This window comes from Amaranthus tricolor, chromosome 8 (genome assembly GCF_026212465.1).
Source record: "Amaranthus tricolor cultivar Red isolate AtriRed21 chromosome 8, ASM2621246v1, whole genome shotgun sequence".
Lineage (NCBI taxonomy): Eukaryota > Viridiplantae > Streptophyta > Magnoliopsida > Caryophyllales > Amaranthaceae > Amaranthus > Amaranthus tricolor.
In genome coordinates this window covers 30797949-30814233 of record NC_080054.1, presented here as the reverse complement: position 1 = coordinate 30814233, position 16285 = coordinate 30797949, and the positions used below count along the sequence as shown (strand labels likewise).

At 35.2% G+C, this 16285-nt stretch overlaps 1 protein-coding gene across 3 annotated transcripts; it reads right to left on the bottom strand.

Moving 5' to 3' along the window:
- Positions 1–34: 34 nt before the first annotated feature.
- LOC130820533 (uncharacterized) lies at positions 35–16101 on the bottom strand. Of its 3 annotated transcripts, XM_057685946.1 has the most exons (17): positions 15694–16099; positions 15272–15446; positions 13802–14110; positions 13596–13685; positions 12642–13103; positions 12276–12383; positions 10793–10923; positions 10570–10702; positions 9697–10057; positions 9065–9585; positions 8753–8932; positions 8519–8677; positions 6260–6334; positions 4491–4635; positions 3494–3690; positions 2373–2585; positions 35–809 (listed from the first exon to the last, which is right to left on the bottom strand). In XM_057685946.1, exons 1-17 carry the CDS (start codon positions 15897–15899, stop codon positions 180–182), a joined length of 4095 nt encoding a protein of 1364 aa, XP_057541929.1. In that variant the 5' UTR covers positions 15900–16099; the 3' UTR covers positions 35–179. The 3 variants fall into 3 exon arrangements, with proteins under 3 accessions (XP_057541929.1, XP_057541928.1, XP_057541930.1); XM_057685945.1 differs by having other exon boundaries at positions 8519–8932; positions 15694–16100; XM_057685947.1 differs by lacking the exon at positions 35–809 and adding an exon at positions 823–952 and having other exon boundaries at positions 8519–8932; positions 15694–16101.
- Between the last annotated feature and the right edge of the window lie 184 nt (positions 16102–16285).

Below are 16285 nucleotides of genomic sequence, written 5' to 3'. Positions count from 1 at the left end.
TTCACATCATTTAATTTTATTTTGGATCCATCACTGAAAATAATCTCACATTTTTCTGATAATCTCATCCAAGGTTTATATCAATTTCCATCTTCAACTGTACAGTACATTACACTACAGCATAAACTAAACCAAATTATATACATAATACATAGCTAAATAATTCACCATGTGCTTGCTCAACACATTTCAGGATACAGTTTCTTAATCGCATTTTCGACTGAAGCTAAATTAATTTCAAAACCATACGTCTGGCCTCCATACTGAACGTAAAGGTAATTGTTTGAAGAACAAGGAGGCAGAAGAATTTCCGCAAGCTCTGGAAATTCAGAACTGGGCTTTGCAACATCTTTCTCCTTCGTAGAAGAATAATACACATCGGCTAAAAGAACCCAAATGAGATCAGCATCAATTGATGCGAGTCCTGAAAGAGCGTCTATTGCAGGGTCCCACAGTCCGGAAACACTGCTACATGCAATACCTACCACCAAACCGCTAACCTTCTTGAGTACTACTTGAAGAGCAGAAGCGCTCCCCTTGTCTCGAGCTAATTCGGCAATCATGTGGAGAACTGCTGCTTGGGTTTTCAGATTGGAGGATTCTGAGATGGGATGTTCCAACGTTCGAGAAGTACTTCTATAAGGTAGCATTAGTGCTTGTTCATCACTTGAGATAGATTTTGCTTTGAATGGTGATGTACTTAGAAGTTTCCAGAAATGGGGCCCATCATTATGGAAGCGCCGAGAAAAAAAGTTCCCGCCACAAATCTTAACCACTTTGCAAATTACTTCTGCACATCTCCGAACAGACTGCGGAGTACAAAAGAAATAATCAGAAAATGCAACCAAAGGAGGAGAGAGCATACACTTGAGAGCCTAATCTCCCCTAGTCGAGCCTTTTCCTATCCACCACCCACCAGTCACACGATAGTTGCCACACACTTCTGACATTACTGCTCATCACAGAAAAGCAATACATAAAAAATCATCGCATACACCACAAAGCCGGAATCAACAACAATTTCAAAGCCTAATTCCAAAAGATTGAGGTCAATTACATGAACAAATAATCAATTCCGGTGATCGTCCACAAAAAAATATTTTTCTCCTTTCATTTTGATTTTCTACCATCTCACCCTGTAAATCCAAATCCTTCGTATCCTTATCCACTCCATCCCTTCAGGTCATCTAAGACAATAAAAAAAAATGACAAAGCCTTAACAAAAAAACTACAGTCGGGATTCACTAATACTTCATCTTTGCACATGAGCGAGCAAACCACAAAGCCGGAAAAAAATTCAAAAAAAAAATTCTGTAAATTATTTTTCCATAATTTTGGTCCATAACAGTACTAAATCTGGAACTTTAATAAGCACATACAACAATTCAAAAATAAAAATGTATCAAAATAAGTCTTGTACAGGGTAGCTGTATCGTGGCACTAACGCCTGCCGTAGAGAGGAGAACGTGGAGAGAGGGAAAAATCTAAGGAGTGAGAAGGAGAAAGAGAACCTGATCCGGGAAGCTAGTAGGGGGTGTAATGGAAAATGAGAAAAGAGAGAGATGGAAGAAAGATCATCAGGCTAGAGTCAGACCGGCAGACCGCTAGACCAAATGAAGAAAAGTTTGTGGTTATTCTTGTTTCCTTTTTTCAATGCAATGAGTAAATCATATAAAAGCGTGAAATTGAAGCAACAGAATTTGTTTTTTAAGTCCTTGATTGTGTTTTTGTACCAAATTAGTTGGCAGTTAACTTATCGTTCCAAAGCAATTCTGACACTAGGTGCCATTTTCCCAAAAACCAGTGTCATATGATTTGTTAATGTCATTGTGAAGTGCAAATCTAAATAAGTTAGTTTTGGTCCAATTTGGGCTATTTTTTGGATAATTTTGAGAGAATCACAAATTCCGAAAAGCGAATAAGCAGAGACGTTATATACACCGGTCAAAAACCACCAAAAATGTCAAGGTCCTACATTTTGTGTTTTCTCCACAATATAGCAAAAGAATAATATAACAGAAAATTTGTTAAAATAAGTTTACACGGTATTAAAGTGCTGAAGAACACAAGAAATCTTATGTTGATGTTAAAAGCTATGAGGCAACTGCAAATCCGGTAACAATTAAGCCAATCAAAATTAGCCAACAAGACCTTTTATTCTGAAACTTGAATTACTACTAGATGAAACAAAACCAGAAATAGATAGGCATGATAACAGAAGGCACACTAGACCATTCCCCACAGCCTAACAACCTATGCTCTTCTCCAATAATGTCCTTAAAAGGGTGACAGTTGAATCAACTAGACAGCAAAATTGTGAGATTAATAAGTCTATTCCTGTGCCAAAAATTAACAGAAGCAAAAAAGCTTACCGCTGGAATCCTATTTTGAACACAAGCAACAAAATATGGCCATATTTTGTTCATTGCTGGAAGCAGTCTATTCTCATCAGTCCCCTCAGCAGCATCAAGAACGTCTTTAAGATGATATAATGAACACAAGGATGCTACTTCTTCGATGCCTTCTTTAGTTTCTTGCTCACGCCTAAATGCTTCCTCCGCTTTTTCCAGTGTGATAATACCCTCCTGTGTGAACGAGGGGAGAAGGAACATAGCCATTATAATTCATAATATTACTTGCATAATTAATCGGATAAACAATGAAATCTATATTTCACGGTAATCTTCTTACATGAGGACAGTAAACTAAATATATATGATGCCACTTTTCCCCTTAAATATTCAATATCATCTGTCACCACCCATTTGACACGCAACTTAATATATTATGAAGAAATAATTATAAAAAAGCACACCCGTGATATAGCCATTAGCAAAAACATATTGGGCTACCATCATTGTTATTAAAATTCCAATTCTGGTCTACGATTCTCCAATCCAAAAAAGGACAACCAGTCATAAGCATGATCATAATATTAGTAGAATCTTATGATCCTAATTGGAATAAAATTTTGAACATGATTCTACAATCCTATGATCACTTCCAGCAAACATATAGTCTCAGCTATTATTAATTTTTTTTAATTCCCACCTTTCATTAATTTCATCCACATAAAATTATACGTTTATAATATTAGACAATTACAATTAGAACTTTTTTTTATTGATAATGAATGTTTTCCATTTCATCCAGAAAAAAAAAAGTTCAAAAGAATTTATTATGCAATTGTAAACTTTTCATAGTAATAATAAAATAATGACTAGGGACTAAAAACTGTAGGATATTTAAGTGTATTTGTAGGATCGCATGACCCTGAATTTCCAACCTACAGATTCAATCCTACCCCCTTGTTCAATTGCAAGTAGGATCGAATCCCAATAACCTACCGTGTTTCGATGACTCAATAAATTGCCATATTATGAGAAGCATAAAGTATAGGAGAAGAGTTTTAAATTCAAATAAAAGAAGAGATACATTAACTAGAAAACAGCAGTTCTAAAGATAATGTTCTAGAAATCAAACCAAAAAGTACCTCAATTATGTTTAATGAAATCAAGCATACTGGCTCCTTTTCAGATGCAAGCAACGGAGTAACAGCTGTCAAACAGGAGACTGCAATAGAAGCAACAATCCGACGGTACCTCTTATTGTCATTTAGCTTAAACAAAATACTATCCCAATCCTCCATGTTCACAACAAGGTCATCACAAAAGGCTGGCTCATCTGACTCTGCATCGCAAAAAATTCAAAGAGCTCACTTGAGAACTTTGATAAAGCTAAAAGGGTGTAATTAGCATTACATTGAAAAATAGTATCTCATTTCGAAACAATAATGATTGGTACTTTTGCCAGTACTATGTCCATATGCAGCGCCTTTCATTAAATGTTCATAATCTTTTCTTTTGTAATAAAAAGTTCCCCCCAATGATGGGACCTCTAGTCTAGGACTGAAATAGAAGGCAAAGGTGAAAATATAGATAGGAAAAGGCTAGTTGATAGCTTGATTGACACTAATACACATGACTTTTGAATGATATGTTACACTACCAAGGTAAATCACCAATCCACCATACTGCATTACCAACTTCTTTGATAATAACAAACTATAATTCAACATTAATTACACCCTTTCCACCGTCTCTGATAAGTACAGTGGGTGGCTTTCCTGGAGTCACTACAAATGGGAATACACTTTCAATTATCCTGCAGCTGGCGTGCACTCGATTTGCTACAAGTATTAGAAAGAGTAAACGAAGATGAGATCAGAAATTCAGCATAGCCTTCCAAATAGGTGGTGAAGGCATGGCCAAGTTCGTAATACAAGAATTCCCTAAATTTGGCCATTGTTGGTCCTACATCAAGGTCTAGCAAAACATAAGATGGAAACTAAAATCTGAATTCCTTTCTAATCAACAAAAATAAAAGACCATAAAAATACTGTTCACGAACAAATATCATGAACTTAAGAGGATTAGCAGAGAGACAGTGAATTTTGGGGGGATGCGGGAAGCAGAAACTGTTACAAATACCTTGCTCCCCTATCCTTACAGCATCCTCTCCTACTTTCTTTTTCACATCAGATACTTTAGGTTTAACATAATCCAAAAAAGATTCTGCTTGAGTAGGCAAGATACAAGCCTCCAGCTTAGCCGCCTTAGCAATCTCAGCTACAGCCTGACAGAGAAACTGAAATTTGTCAGAAATATAAACTTTCACATCAACATTTTGGTAATGTTGGACGTAATTCTTCTCTTTTTCCCCAAGTGACAGAGGAGAGAATTACATTCTCCAAAATTACTGGCAAAAATGTAGCTATAACTCTTTCACTAGACTTACAAGTTACAAGAGCCACGGAAGTATCGGCCAATGTTGACATAATCACTCAATGAAAGAAAAACACTCACACAAAAAACAAAAAAGAAACTCCCCACTGAGATGTAAGCAAACATCCTAACATCCATGTTCATAAAGTCATATCTCACAAGATAGCATTCTATCATGAATAAGAAATTCACTCAAAAAGAGAAAGAGGGCAATATTGACAATTGAGAATTTATTATATATAATTACAAGAATATTATTGCTAGCATAAAAAGACAACCCATTTTATGTATATGATGAAGGAGAGGGGATGAATAGGATTATGATTGTATTGACAAAAGCAAGTTTACATATCATGGAGTGCTAATTCACTCAAATAGCCGACTTATATGGCTTCTTTGTCCATTCATAAAAAACAAAAATTTGTAGCAATCTTCTCCTTTAATTCTCTCTGTTACATTCTTCCTCGCTTTTTTGCATGGATTTTCATACCACCCACACACTGCTATTAGTAAAGACCCATATCCAACACCGACAAGCACCAAAACCCACCCCTTACTCCTCCACAGCCACTACCACCAACATTACAAAACCTAATAAAGCACATGAACAATAACGGCCAGTTAGGTTGTTGGTTATGGGAATAATAATGAAAATTTAACGTAATTTAGCTAGGGAAATCACTTGACAAGGCTTATTATCAAGCTTGTTATACTTAAAACATTTTTTTATCCAAAATTTTATTATCATCCATTAGAGAGGTATTAGGCGGTTATAAAAATTATGAATAATGGTCACATGTTTAAGAATGAAATCTTCATTACCATAGAAACCACATAACACATTTCACACAAAAATTTAAAAAATATTAATAACATTATTGTTTACCATCATTTATGACTGAGTACCAATGGTGCCTAAAAGGCAAACCAGCAAAGGATGTTAAACCATCTGTTTCAGTAGAATAAAGTGTTAAATTAAGATCATAACTTTAGTTCTTACTACCCATCTAATAGCCACTTATTCTGAGGAACTGGCAAATAAAATTGTGCACCAACCAAAAGCCACTACTTTGTGGATGAAAGATTAATTTCATGTTTTCAAGCACTTCCAAATATTGATATGGATATATATATATATATATATATATATATATATATATATATATATATATATATATATATAACACAACATAATATAACTATAATATATATATATATATATATATATATATATATATAACACAACATAATATAACTATAATATATATATATATATATATATATATATATATATATATATAACACAACATAATATAACAAAAAATACAATCAACGGAAGCTCAGATTATTTCAGGCAAGACGTACACTTGAGGTTTAATATCAAGATAGCAGGCAAACCACTTAGAGTGCAATCAACAATAAGGTAAAAACATTCCCAAGCATTTCTAAACAGAGACTCGAGTGGAAATGAAAACCTTCAAGAAAGGAATTGTTAACTCTGGATGTTGATGCCTCCCAAGAATTTCCAGTTCCATTGAAACTGAGCGCATCTACAAAGAAATTTCAAACATTTAGAGGCGTGACTAGTTGCATAAACAAAGAATAAATTTCAAAAATGAAGTAGCAATGAACAATTTACACAAAATCCTGAGATTCAGAAAGGAATAAATCGGCCCATTTTAAAGTAAATTATAAGAAATTGATTATTTCTTCCTTTAAAGCAAAGAAGAAAACTTGACAATCAGCTGGGAATTATCCCTTCTGTCCCCAAAGCCTGACAATTTCATTAAGTCGTGGATCAAGCTTTGCCCAATCTAACCAGAACAGGGCATTCTTATCTACAGAAAACAAATTTACAGCTTGTGCCTTTGTAGCAACTCATGTTAAACAGTAACAGCTGGACTGAGAAACATAGAAAACCCCAGTATAGGACAACAATCCCAAACTGGAAACCAAACCCCTCGAAAACAAGAAGAGTTATGGGGAAGCTCAACAGTCAATTTTCTATATACTCGCCATTATTGTGAAAAGCTGAAAGGTAATTAAAGGTGGCTATGACTAATCTAATAAATACTAATGCTTTTCCCATATCTGGTTTCATTTGTTAATTAAAGCTCTTCATAGTGTCAGAAATTATAAGCAACCTAAAAATAACGTCTTAACTAAAGTCCTTAATGAATCAAGTTTAACCATTCAGGGACCTTCAAAACCGATTGACTTCTAATCATGTAAGCACTTGCGCACACATCAAAAAAAATAAGTATACACAGAATTATACTGATAAGCTCTGATCTAATGATCAGAATTCAGAACTTATCAGAAGCTAGATATACAATTTTTGGCAGATGATGAATTAAACCAGCTCATGCATAACCTGAAACTAACTCATTCAAATATCTACATGTGCTTGCCAGAGTACAGTCCGATTACAACAAATAAACATAATTTCATATTTCAGCTCAACTAGATGAGCCATTGCTACTTTCATTTGTGCATCTGCAGTGAAGGTACCACCCAAATCCCAGCTTATCGTACAAGAGTTTCAGGCTAACATTCAATATAGCCCAAGACACCCCCTTCAAAGTTCATGGGGCCCCCAAATCACCCCCATCCCACCCACCCATCCCTACCAAAAAAAAAAAACTTGAGTAACATGATTTCTACACAACGAGATTTAAGGATGCTGTAATCCGAAAACAAGCACCAACCATTAATACCACTTCCAACTTCCAAGTCAAACCAACCACATCAAAGGACTCCCAAAAACAAGTCATTAAGTCCAGAGCTATGATTTTATTTGTCATAATCATCACCCAAAATCCCAAACCATGGTCTTGACAATACATGCCCACGCTCGGGCTCAATTCCAGCAACGGTATGTCCTCGGCATTGTCAGAGCTTCAATAATGTATCTTCAAGGTCTTTCAAGGTACATCATGAGAAGTCGGGAATACTTGTCACATCCTCCTCGAGGCATGTCCAAGTCAAGTCAATAGCAAAATTTAAAAATGCATTCAAGCTCACTTTATCCCAAAGAAATTCAAATTATACTAGCAAAAGTTATACTATTCCACCACACTTAATTCTATAAGTCACATCTTGTTGAATGTCTTCACTACTTTGAATCATGGGATGTGACTATGTTTTACTATGTTATACTAGGTTGTTGTCACTAACCTACGGCTCACGCTCCTTTATCTGGGCTTGGGACCAAAAGTTAACAACAAACACTCACAAGCTTTGAGTTTTCCTGAGGTCATTCGTTTCATCAAAATTTAAAACTTAAAACGGTCATTCTCAATGGGACCAAAGATTAATAGTTTTTTGGTTTCGATTTATAATGGACTAACTTTATGTTGAATCACGTGCCCTTTCTATTTATGTAAACTTGCACATGATGTTTGCTACTAAGGTTTAATCAAAAACAACTTATCTAATATCACTAACAACTGTGAAGTTGACCTCTCCAAAACCGTCTAGGTGGAAACCATTAATGGCATAGAAGTAATGGAATATTCTTGTAAATGTCCATATAGTTTAGAATGCTAAAGTTTATAGAAAAGATACATTGCAACTATAAGACAAAGCATTGCATCAAAACCAAAAGTTGACCTTATTTTTTGTTAAAACAATAAGCACTCAAATACCCCCTGCCCCAAAAAAGATCAAAATAAAAGTAAAAGGATAGATCAGGCTTTAACCATCATAACATAAACTATGATTTGGGAACATACCGGCTCCTCCAATAATGGTAATATTTTTTTGGCTACTCCAACACAAGAAAGCACTGCCCCAAGCACGTTTGGGACATGAGGATTCAAATCCAAATGACGGAGTTGATGGCACAATGAGTCAATTACGTAGTCTGCATTTAACATAACTAGTTGACCAACCTGTAGAATATTTAAGACTAAGTCAGCATTCCAGGACATGAATGCAGACATAGAAAGAAATAATATGATTCTTACAGATGAACATCCAGATGTAGCTGACATTAAACGCAGCACAGCATCAGAAGCACGTCTAACTTCAGAGTTTGAGCAGATCAAGTTTTCAAGCAAAAGATACAGAGAGGAACAAAGGAATCCACTAGAAGTAAAATTTGCACCAAGGGTTAGGTTGAAAATTCCAATTCCCTCAATGAGAACCTGTTTGTAACATATATGAACAAGGTTAGTAATTAGTACAGTGATGATATCTTAAGAGTTAGAACTACACAAAAATAATAAGAATGAGTAGCAGCTGACATGACAAGATGTGGAAACTTGAAATGCCAGTACCTGGTGTAGTATGGCAACATCATGAAATAAGTGCTTATCAATACTTCCAAATATTCCACTAGATTGAAGGAGAGATATATCATGAGTGACTGAAAAATCCCAAATTTCTGGAGAAATGTACTCGTGTAAAATGGTACCAATACAATCAATGACATGTTGCCTCACAGGCCCAACTGCATTCTTCTTCCAAAGTGATACACCAGCAACATGGCATCGTGCTTGGAAAGACTGATCTAAAAAAGATACATAGCTCATATGCCCCTCTTCAACTCTTGCTCCAGACTCATTAAATAGTTTTTTGAAATCATTGATTGATTGATCTGACATGCCAAATAACATCTCATTAAGGATACATACAGCAATGCTTGCTTGTCGTAGCAACCTTCCTGAATGTGCCTTAGTGTACCAAGACTCCCAGCTTTCTCTAGAAAACTCCATCGTGCGTATCTCAGAGACTAGCTTATGCAAATTATCCAGAGGAATATCAATGATATTTGACAAAAAAACTTCATTTCTGCAATCTATTAAAGAAAAAAGATAGAACACAATTAGATATATTCATAAATTCATAATACTGACAAGAACATCAGGATCCAGCTAGAAAATGAGACATTGAAGAAGAAAAATACTACCAGATATCAATGATAAACCCACAAGTCTAAGAATCCCAGCAAGTGCTTGATAAAGTTTATGACAGCCTACATAGGCAAACCAAGGTGGCATACGTGGAAGTTCATAATCATAATAAGAATGTCCTGTAGAGTACTGTATTTCCTTTACCAAAGACTGCTTATTTGACACTTCAGATGTCTTAGCATCAGTGACGGGATATTCCCCAACAAACCTTCTACCATTAGCCCTCAGCTCTGCAAGAGAATGCAAGTACCCGGTAGGAGAAGGACTTGATAACGCTAATTTCCCAAGAGAGCCAGCAAAGACAGACTCCTGACTCAGGCATAGAGCAAATACATCGAAAAATTTTGCAGCTTTAATCTGCATGATTACATACATTTATCAATAATATTGCTTGGTTCAGAACTCAATCTCCAGAAGCTAACAGTAACAGGTACATTAACTTCAAAAATTAATGCCAAAGCCTTAACAGAAACAGGTGCATTAACTTCAAATACACCAAAATAAATAACAGTCATAAAGTTGGCCGGAAAGGCCCTATCTTTTATTATCAGTTTATGCAAGGCTTGGGCTCTACACAAGAAAAAACAATTCCATCAAATGGCATGTGGTGCAATGTGAAGCTACAAAAGTCTACATGGATATTTTCCATCCTTTAGCAACTTTACTTGAAAAATAGATCCCTTACCTAGGTGCATATTCACAGAAACATTTCCAAAATGATAGCAATCAGTAGAGATCATGTAGAGAATAAAAAATGGAAGATTAAAATTCCTAACAAGAGGCAAGGCCGTGATTCTACTAAAAACACTGGATCAGAATAATGTTGGACTGCATTAGGTGGTCTCAAGAAATTCAATAAAAGGACATACAGGAGAGCGGAGAAGGTGATCCACAACAACTTGAGGTCCAGAATAATACATCAAAGCAAGCATCTGTTGAGCAGAAGCAAGGGCCAAAGTTTCCTCACATCCAAGCACCAGTTTTGGGAGCTTCTCAAGTAGCCTGCTCTCAAGCAAAAAGAAATGAGAGAGTAAGGATTTTTGGATAAACATCATGAATACAATCCAGTTGATTCAGAGAAACAAAATGGACCTGTTGAAAATTTCAGCTAGATCATCCACAACAGTATACTTCCCATCAGACAAGAACAAAAATCCAAGGAAATCTTGTGCGGGCATGGACACGTCTTTAGACTCGTCACAAACCAAATAACACAAGCATTCCTACAATCAAAAAAAATGTAAGAATCATACAGTAAATTCCACATATGAATTAAGATTAAAAACAAAAAGTTAGTCCTTAAACAACCCTTTTACCAAACAATTAAAAAGAAAAATATCTTAAAGGGAAATTCAACAAAGTTGATGAATCCTCCCTTTGTTCCCTATTGATCTTACACTTCAAATCCCATCCATTTTGTAATGTTCGCTTTATTCTGCGTTTGGAAAAGCTTTTATTTCTCTATCTCTCTACATTTAGATATTTCTTTCACTCTCTCGCCTCTACTTTTTTATGGTCCTCCATGTTTTATGGATAAAACAGGGAACCAGAGTAGACCAAAAATCCAATAGTGTTTGCAATGCTCACTACTTCAATATCATTAAAATTAAGATATAACCAAATAAGCATCACTATAAAAAATGTTATGAACTACACTACTTCAACTCCTCATTTCCCCTCAACAACCTAAGTCAAAACCTTAATACTTCAACGCATGTATAAGTACACTTCACCACATCTAGTTTGGCACAAATCAAAAAACTGTCTTTTGGAAAAGCTGATCTGGACACTAGCACACTTAACCATGTTTGACGTGAGAAATGAATCCAAGTTACATAGTATATGCGAGTATGTATACCGCAAAAGCAAATTTTACTAGTTTTCAAACATTGCAAAATTGAATGCAAAAAAACAAACCAAAAGGGACGCTATATTACTATTACACTAACTTTGAAATCCTTCTCATTAGTGAATATAGAAATTTTGACAGGTGCACACAACAAGAAAAAACATAAAATGCATAATAGTATGAAAAACAAAACTGCTTCTCTTATCTCCATAGAAAAGTCTGATAGCAAAAGGTCATATAATCCAACATATAAAAACTTAATACACGGGTTAATATTTGACAGAATTTCTAGCTGCTAATCCTCCTCCTGTCGCTGCTACCACCAGTCTTAGTTTCTCTAAACATGTTAAGGATAGGAAAATTTAGCAACATATGCCATTTTATGTATAGCTGCATTTGCTTGAGAAAAAAATACTCCAGCAGAGAGAAATAAAGTGTCTCCAACATGCAACAAGAGCTTTTAATTTGGTTGACAATTTATGTGATTTGTATTTGGGCAAAGAATCAGATTTTACATGAGCAACTCTTTCCAGGCAAACAAAAATCCACAAAAAAAAAAGTGACAGTACACATTTTCTTGGGTCTAAACATTCACTTGCCATATTAATCACTTTAGTGTTTGAGTTCTAGATTTCCATGATTGTAAATAATGTTCAACACAAATAATCAATAGTGAGGAAGACAAATTAAAGGTGAATAAAGCAACAGCAATCATGTTCATCCTACCAAAAGCATCAATCTGCTCCTCTTCAAAGTATAACGGCAATTAGATAACAGTCCTTGCACAGCAAAGAGAAGCGCAAGCCTTATTCTTTTGGATGTATGTACACATATCTGATAAGAGCATTAAAAGCACAATTTAGCAAGCAGACATAATAGTTGAGGATGAAAGCTAATTAGGTTTAGCAACAAACTGGCCTGATGGTCAGCAATACAAAAGAGCAGAAAACCAAAACTATGCACATTTTTAACCGCAAATTTACAGAGTATCATAGAAAAAGGAAAGTTCCAACACAAGGTAAAGTATAACAGCTCATAAAAACAATCCTTACTCTATTGCATTTTAAAAGCTAATCAAATGCATTAACATACATGTGGAAATGTCTTGCTCAGCAAGATGTCAACATTGACTGAAGTTTTTTCAAGCCAGTCTCTTGTACGTTTGACATGCAAAGACCCTAATTTACCATTGCCACTGGAAATTTGCTTCTCCACAAGCTCCTCCTTGACAATGGTTGCATTTTGACTTCGATCATTTGAAGAAAGTTCACTCTGATTAGGAGCTTGTACATGCAAGTGGCGAAGCTCCTTTAGAAATGATTGTGAAGACTCATTCTCACTAGCAACCCTGTCAAGTGATGCATGAGGATCACATATATTGGCGTTATCCTGTAGGACTACCATGAGAAATTCAGCCAATCCTCTAACTGCATGATCAGTAGCTTCTGTACTTCCAGCAGCCCCACTAATCATAGATTTGGAGACGTGCAAAACCTTAGCCAATCGAGTAATAACTCCGGGCAGAAAGAAAGCCAGTGCGTCTGAGGTACCAACCTGCCACAGGCAAAAGGACATTTTTCAGGAGAAATCAAATTAAACATCAAACAGCATGACAACCATTTATCCAGACTACTAAAGCAAAATTTTTCATTCTGACATCAAAAACACAAATCTACTCAAACGCATCTAAATCAATCAGAATTCAGAAGCCTAATATCCAAATATTAACACAATCCAAAGGTTCAAGTTCAAGAAAAATCTACAAGCATCCGCATTCCCATTATATACAAATTAGTGGGTATAAGTAACAAGATTATCTAAATTTCATAAGTTTAACAAATTGAATTCAATTTATATTATTAGAAACACATATTCTTATATGAGATGGTCTCATAGAGAGACGTGCTTCGTATATGGATTGAATAGCCCAATTAATAAATATTGCTTCCGTGTTTTGAGGTCGTCTCACCGAGAAACGGCGACCTCAAAACAGTCTCTCACAAGAGTTTCTCTATTAGAAAAACGAAAACAATACTTCATTATTACCTTTGAAACAAGCACTCGTAGGGTTAGAAGAGCATCTATCCGGATTTTGGCGCTGCCCCGAAGACCTCGTGAGCTCTCAGTCTCTGCAATCTTGGCACAAGGAAAGCCATCAAAAATAATATTGTAAAAGAGAGAAAGAGTGTGAACAAGTTAACAATTTTCTTGTTTAACATGAATGCCATTGCTAACACGAGGCTTTCACATACATTCAGCAGAAGAGAGAGCCAGTGCCCAACAGCAGCTGCAGCACCTTCTGATTGGAGAAAAGAAATCAAGCATTCATTTGGTTCACAATAATGCTCCAAGTGTTTAGAAGTTAAGCATTTAGAATCTCCAATATCTAGAAGTGCAGGTCGACTGGAGGTGTTTTGGCAGCAGCACGATGTGTCTGAGCAAGGAATTAAGTTGGAAAGCAATGTCCTAAAGCATCTAACTACACTGTCTCGAAACTCTTCTGCTGCCTCTGATGGAGATAGCATGGCGCCATAAGCCAATTTGTTTAGCAAAACTGTCATCTATTCGAAAGGAGATTCAGAACTTCAACTCATACGTCTAATCCACATTCAAATTTCTAGAAAAGACCATGTCTGCATAAATTCAGTAAATCCTTGGAAATACAATTTCCAAACAAAACAATATTCAGGTTTTATTCTGTCTGGTCTTAAAGCAAGAAGCCAAGAAGTACAAAAGACAACATTTCAAGCAATGAGAAATCCCCTACCCCATATTATGTAAAAATATTCAAATTTTTATTGGACTCTTAAAGACCAATGCTATGCAATTTAATGACCTTCAACACGACTGTCTCTTTACCTTTACCTTTGACAACACCTCAAGCATATTAACAAAGAAACATCTTTTTATATTTAATTTATCATTCAGCATTTCTTCTTATAAAGGCTTTGGTATTGTTGATTCAGCATTTCTTAGTATAATGGACTACTTAAACGGTTCCTGGAATCGTGTGTACTCTTTACATATGAGAACAGGCAAATAATATTTGATACCAAGGGTCAACTGGTAACAACTTATCATTAACAAGGGTAAGATTGTGTATATTCGATTCCCAAATCGCCTAGGTGGAAGCCACTAAATGGCATTAGGTGATGGAATTAACCATTTCTTATTACAAGGTAATGTTGTACATTCAACCCCCAAACATCGCCTTGGCGAGATCAACTTGGCATTAAAGTAATAGCATTTTGTTATTGTCGTAGTTCAGCATTAAGAACATAGAATTAACAGATAGTATAGTCAAAAAATCATCTGCATCCTCTATTTCCATTTAAAATTCCCTGGAAATGAGAAAGCAAAGACCAAAATAAACATCCCCAAATTATTATTATAAACATCATTTTGGAGAACAGTTACGAACACTAACACCTACTCCTCTTTCCCAATCAATTTGCCCCATTTTTCATTTCAGTTTATCCCAATAAATTTATTTTTTTATGGGTACACCACCTTTACTCTTTATACTATCTCTCTTCTTTCAAAATACCCCACCACGTTAACCTATTATTCCCGACTCATCAATCTTCATGCCAAAAGTAAATAGAGCAAAATGGTCAAGACAGAGGAGTAACCCTTAGGATTCATAAAATTGGCACAAAAGAAGTGGAACTATGGAAGCCGTATCAAACAGAATTCCAAATATCAACAACGATTGCACAAACCTGGCCCACAGAACCTAGCCGGCATTTCAACAAAAGCTCCTCTAAACATTGAAGCACACCTTCAGCAACGGCATCACTGATTCTACTTACATTTTGAGTGACTGGTTTTCCTTTCTGAACAGACCTACAATCCACCGCTGCATCCAAAAGCAGCAGCAATGGAAACAAGGTATAACTGGAATCCAAATAGAAAAAGAGTTACACAAATTGAACTTAATAATCAAAAATACAACCCAACAGTCCATGATTATGATAATTGTCAATTGATATTCAAATCACTCAAAATCAAACAATTGAAATCCAAATAAAGAAAGGGTTACACAAATTGAACTCTAATAACCAAAATACAAATCCATAGTTATTATTATGATTATGGTCAAATGATATTCAAATTACACAAAATTAAACAATCAAAAACATACTCGAAGTAAGGTTGAAGAGCATGAGAAGGTGAGGAGCGCAGAAGGAGAAGTAATTGAGTAATCGCAGGAGATTGTTTCGAATAATTAGGGTTCTGGTGAAGATGAAACAACTCCAAACAATATAATTTTAATTGAGGAAAAATGGAGTTATCCACTTGAGTTTCATCAATACTGATTCCACTAATACTTTCTTCATGGACTTCCATCTTATTTTTCCCGATTGAATTAGCAGTTCGCGCCTGCTGAAGAATCAGGTTAGTTGATTAGCAAGATTGTAACTTTTTATACAGGTTCAAATTCTTGTTATGAAATTAATTCCTAAAATTAGAAGAATGAAATGCAAGGCCCCTTTTTGATGGATGAAGTCTGAGCCAAGTTAAAGATTTGAGCTCATTCTAGAGGTTTATAGATCAAATTCATTAATAAATTTTTTTTTTTGGAAAAAATACATAAATATTGGTATAATTTTTGATCTCATGATCTAAATTCTTTTTTTTTTTCAAAATTTCTTAGTTATAGTAACTTTTATGTTTGGCTAAAAGGGAATTAAGGTTGGAGATTAGATTTTTGAGGTAGAATTATAAAAAATTTA

What these genes read in the sequence shown, in the direction of transcription:
- LOC130820533 (XM_057685945.1), bottom strand. Translation starts at nt 15,899, where the DNA reads ATGGAAGTCCATGAAGAAAGTATTAGTGGAATCAGTATTGATGAAACT. An exon ending in CTAGCTGAAATTTTCAACAG is followed by an intron (nt 10,703 to 10,792) that starts GTCCATTTTGTT and finishes GCTTGAGAGCAG; the next exon opens with GCTACTTGAGAAGCTCCCAA. An exon ending in TTTCATTAAACATAATTGAG is followed by an intron (nt 2,586 to 3,493) that starts GTACTTTTTGGT and finishes TCGTTCACACAG; the next exon opens with GAGGGTATTATCACACTGGA.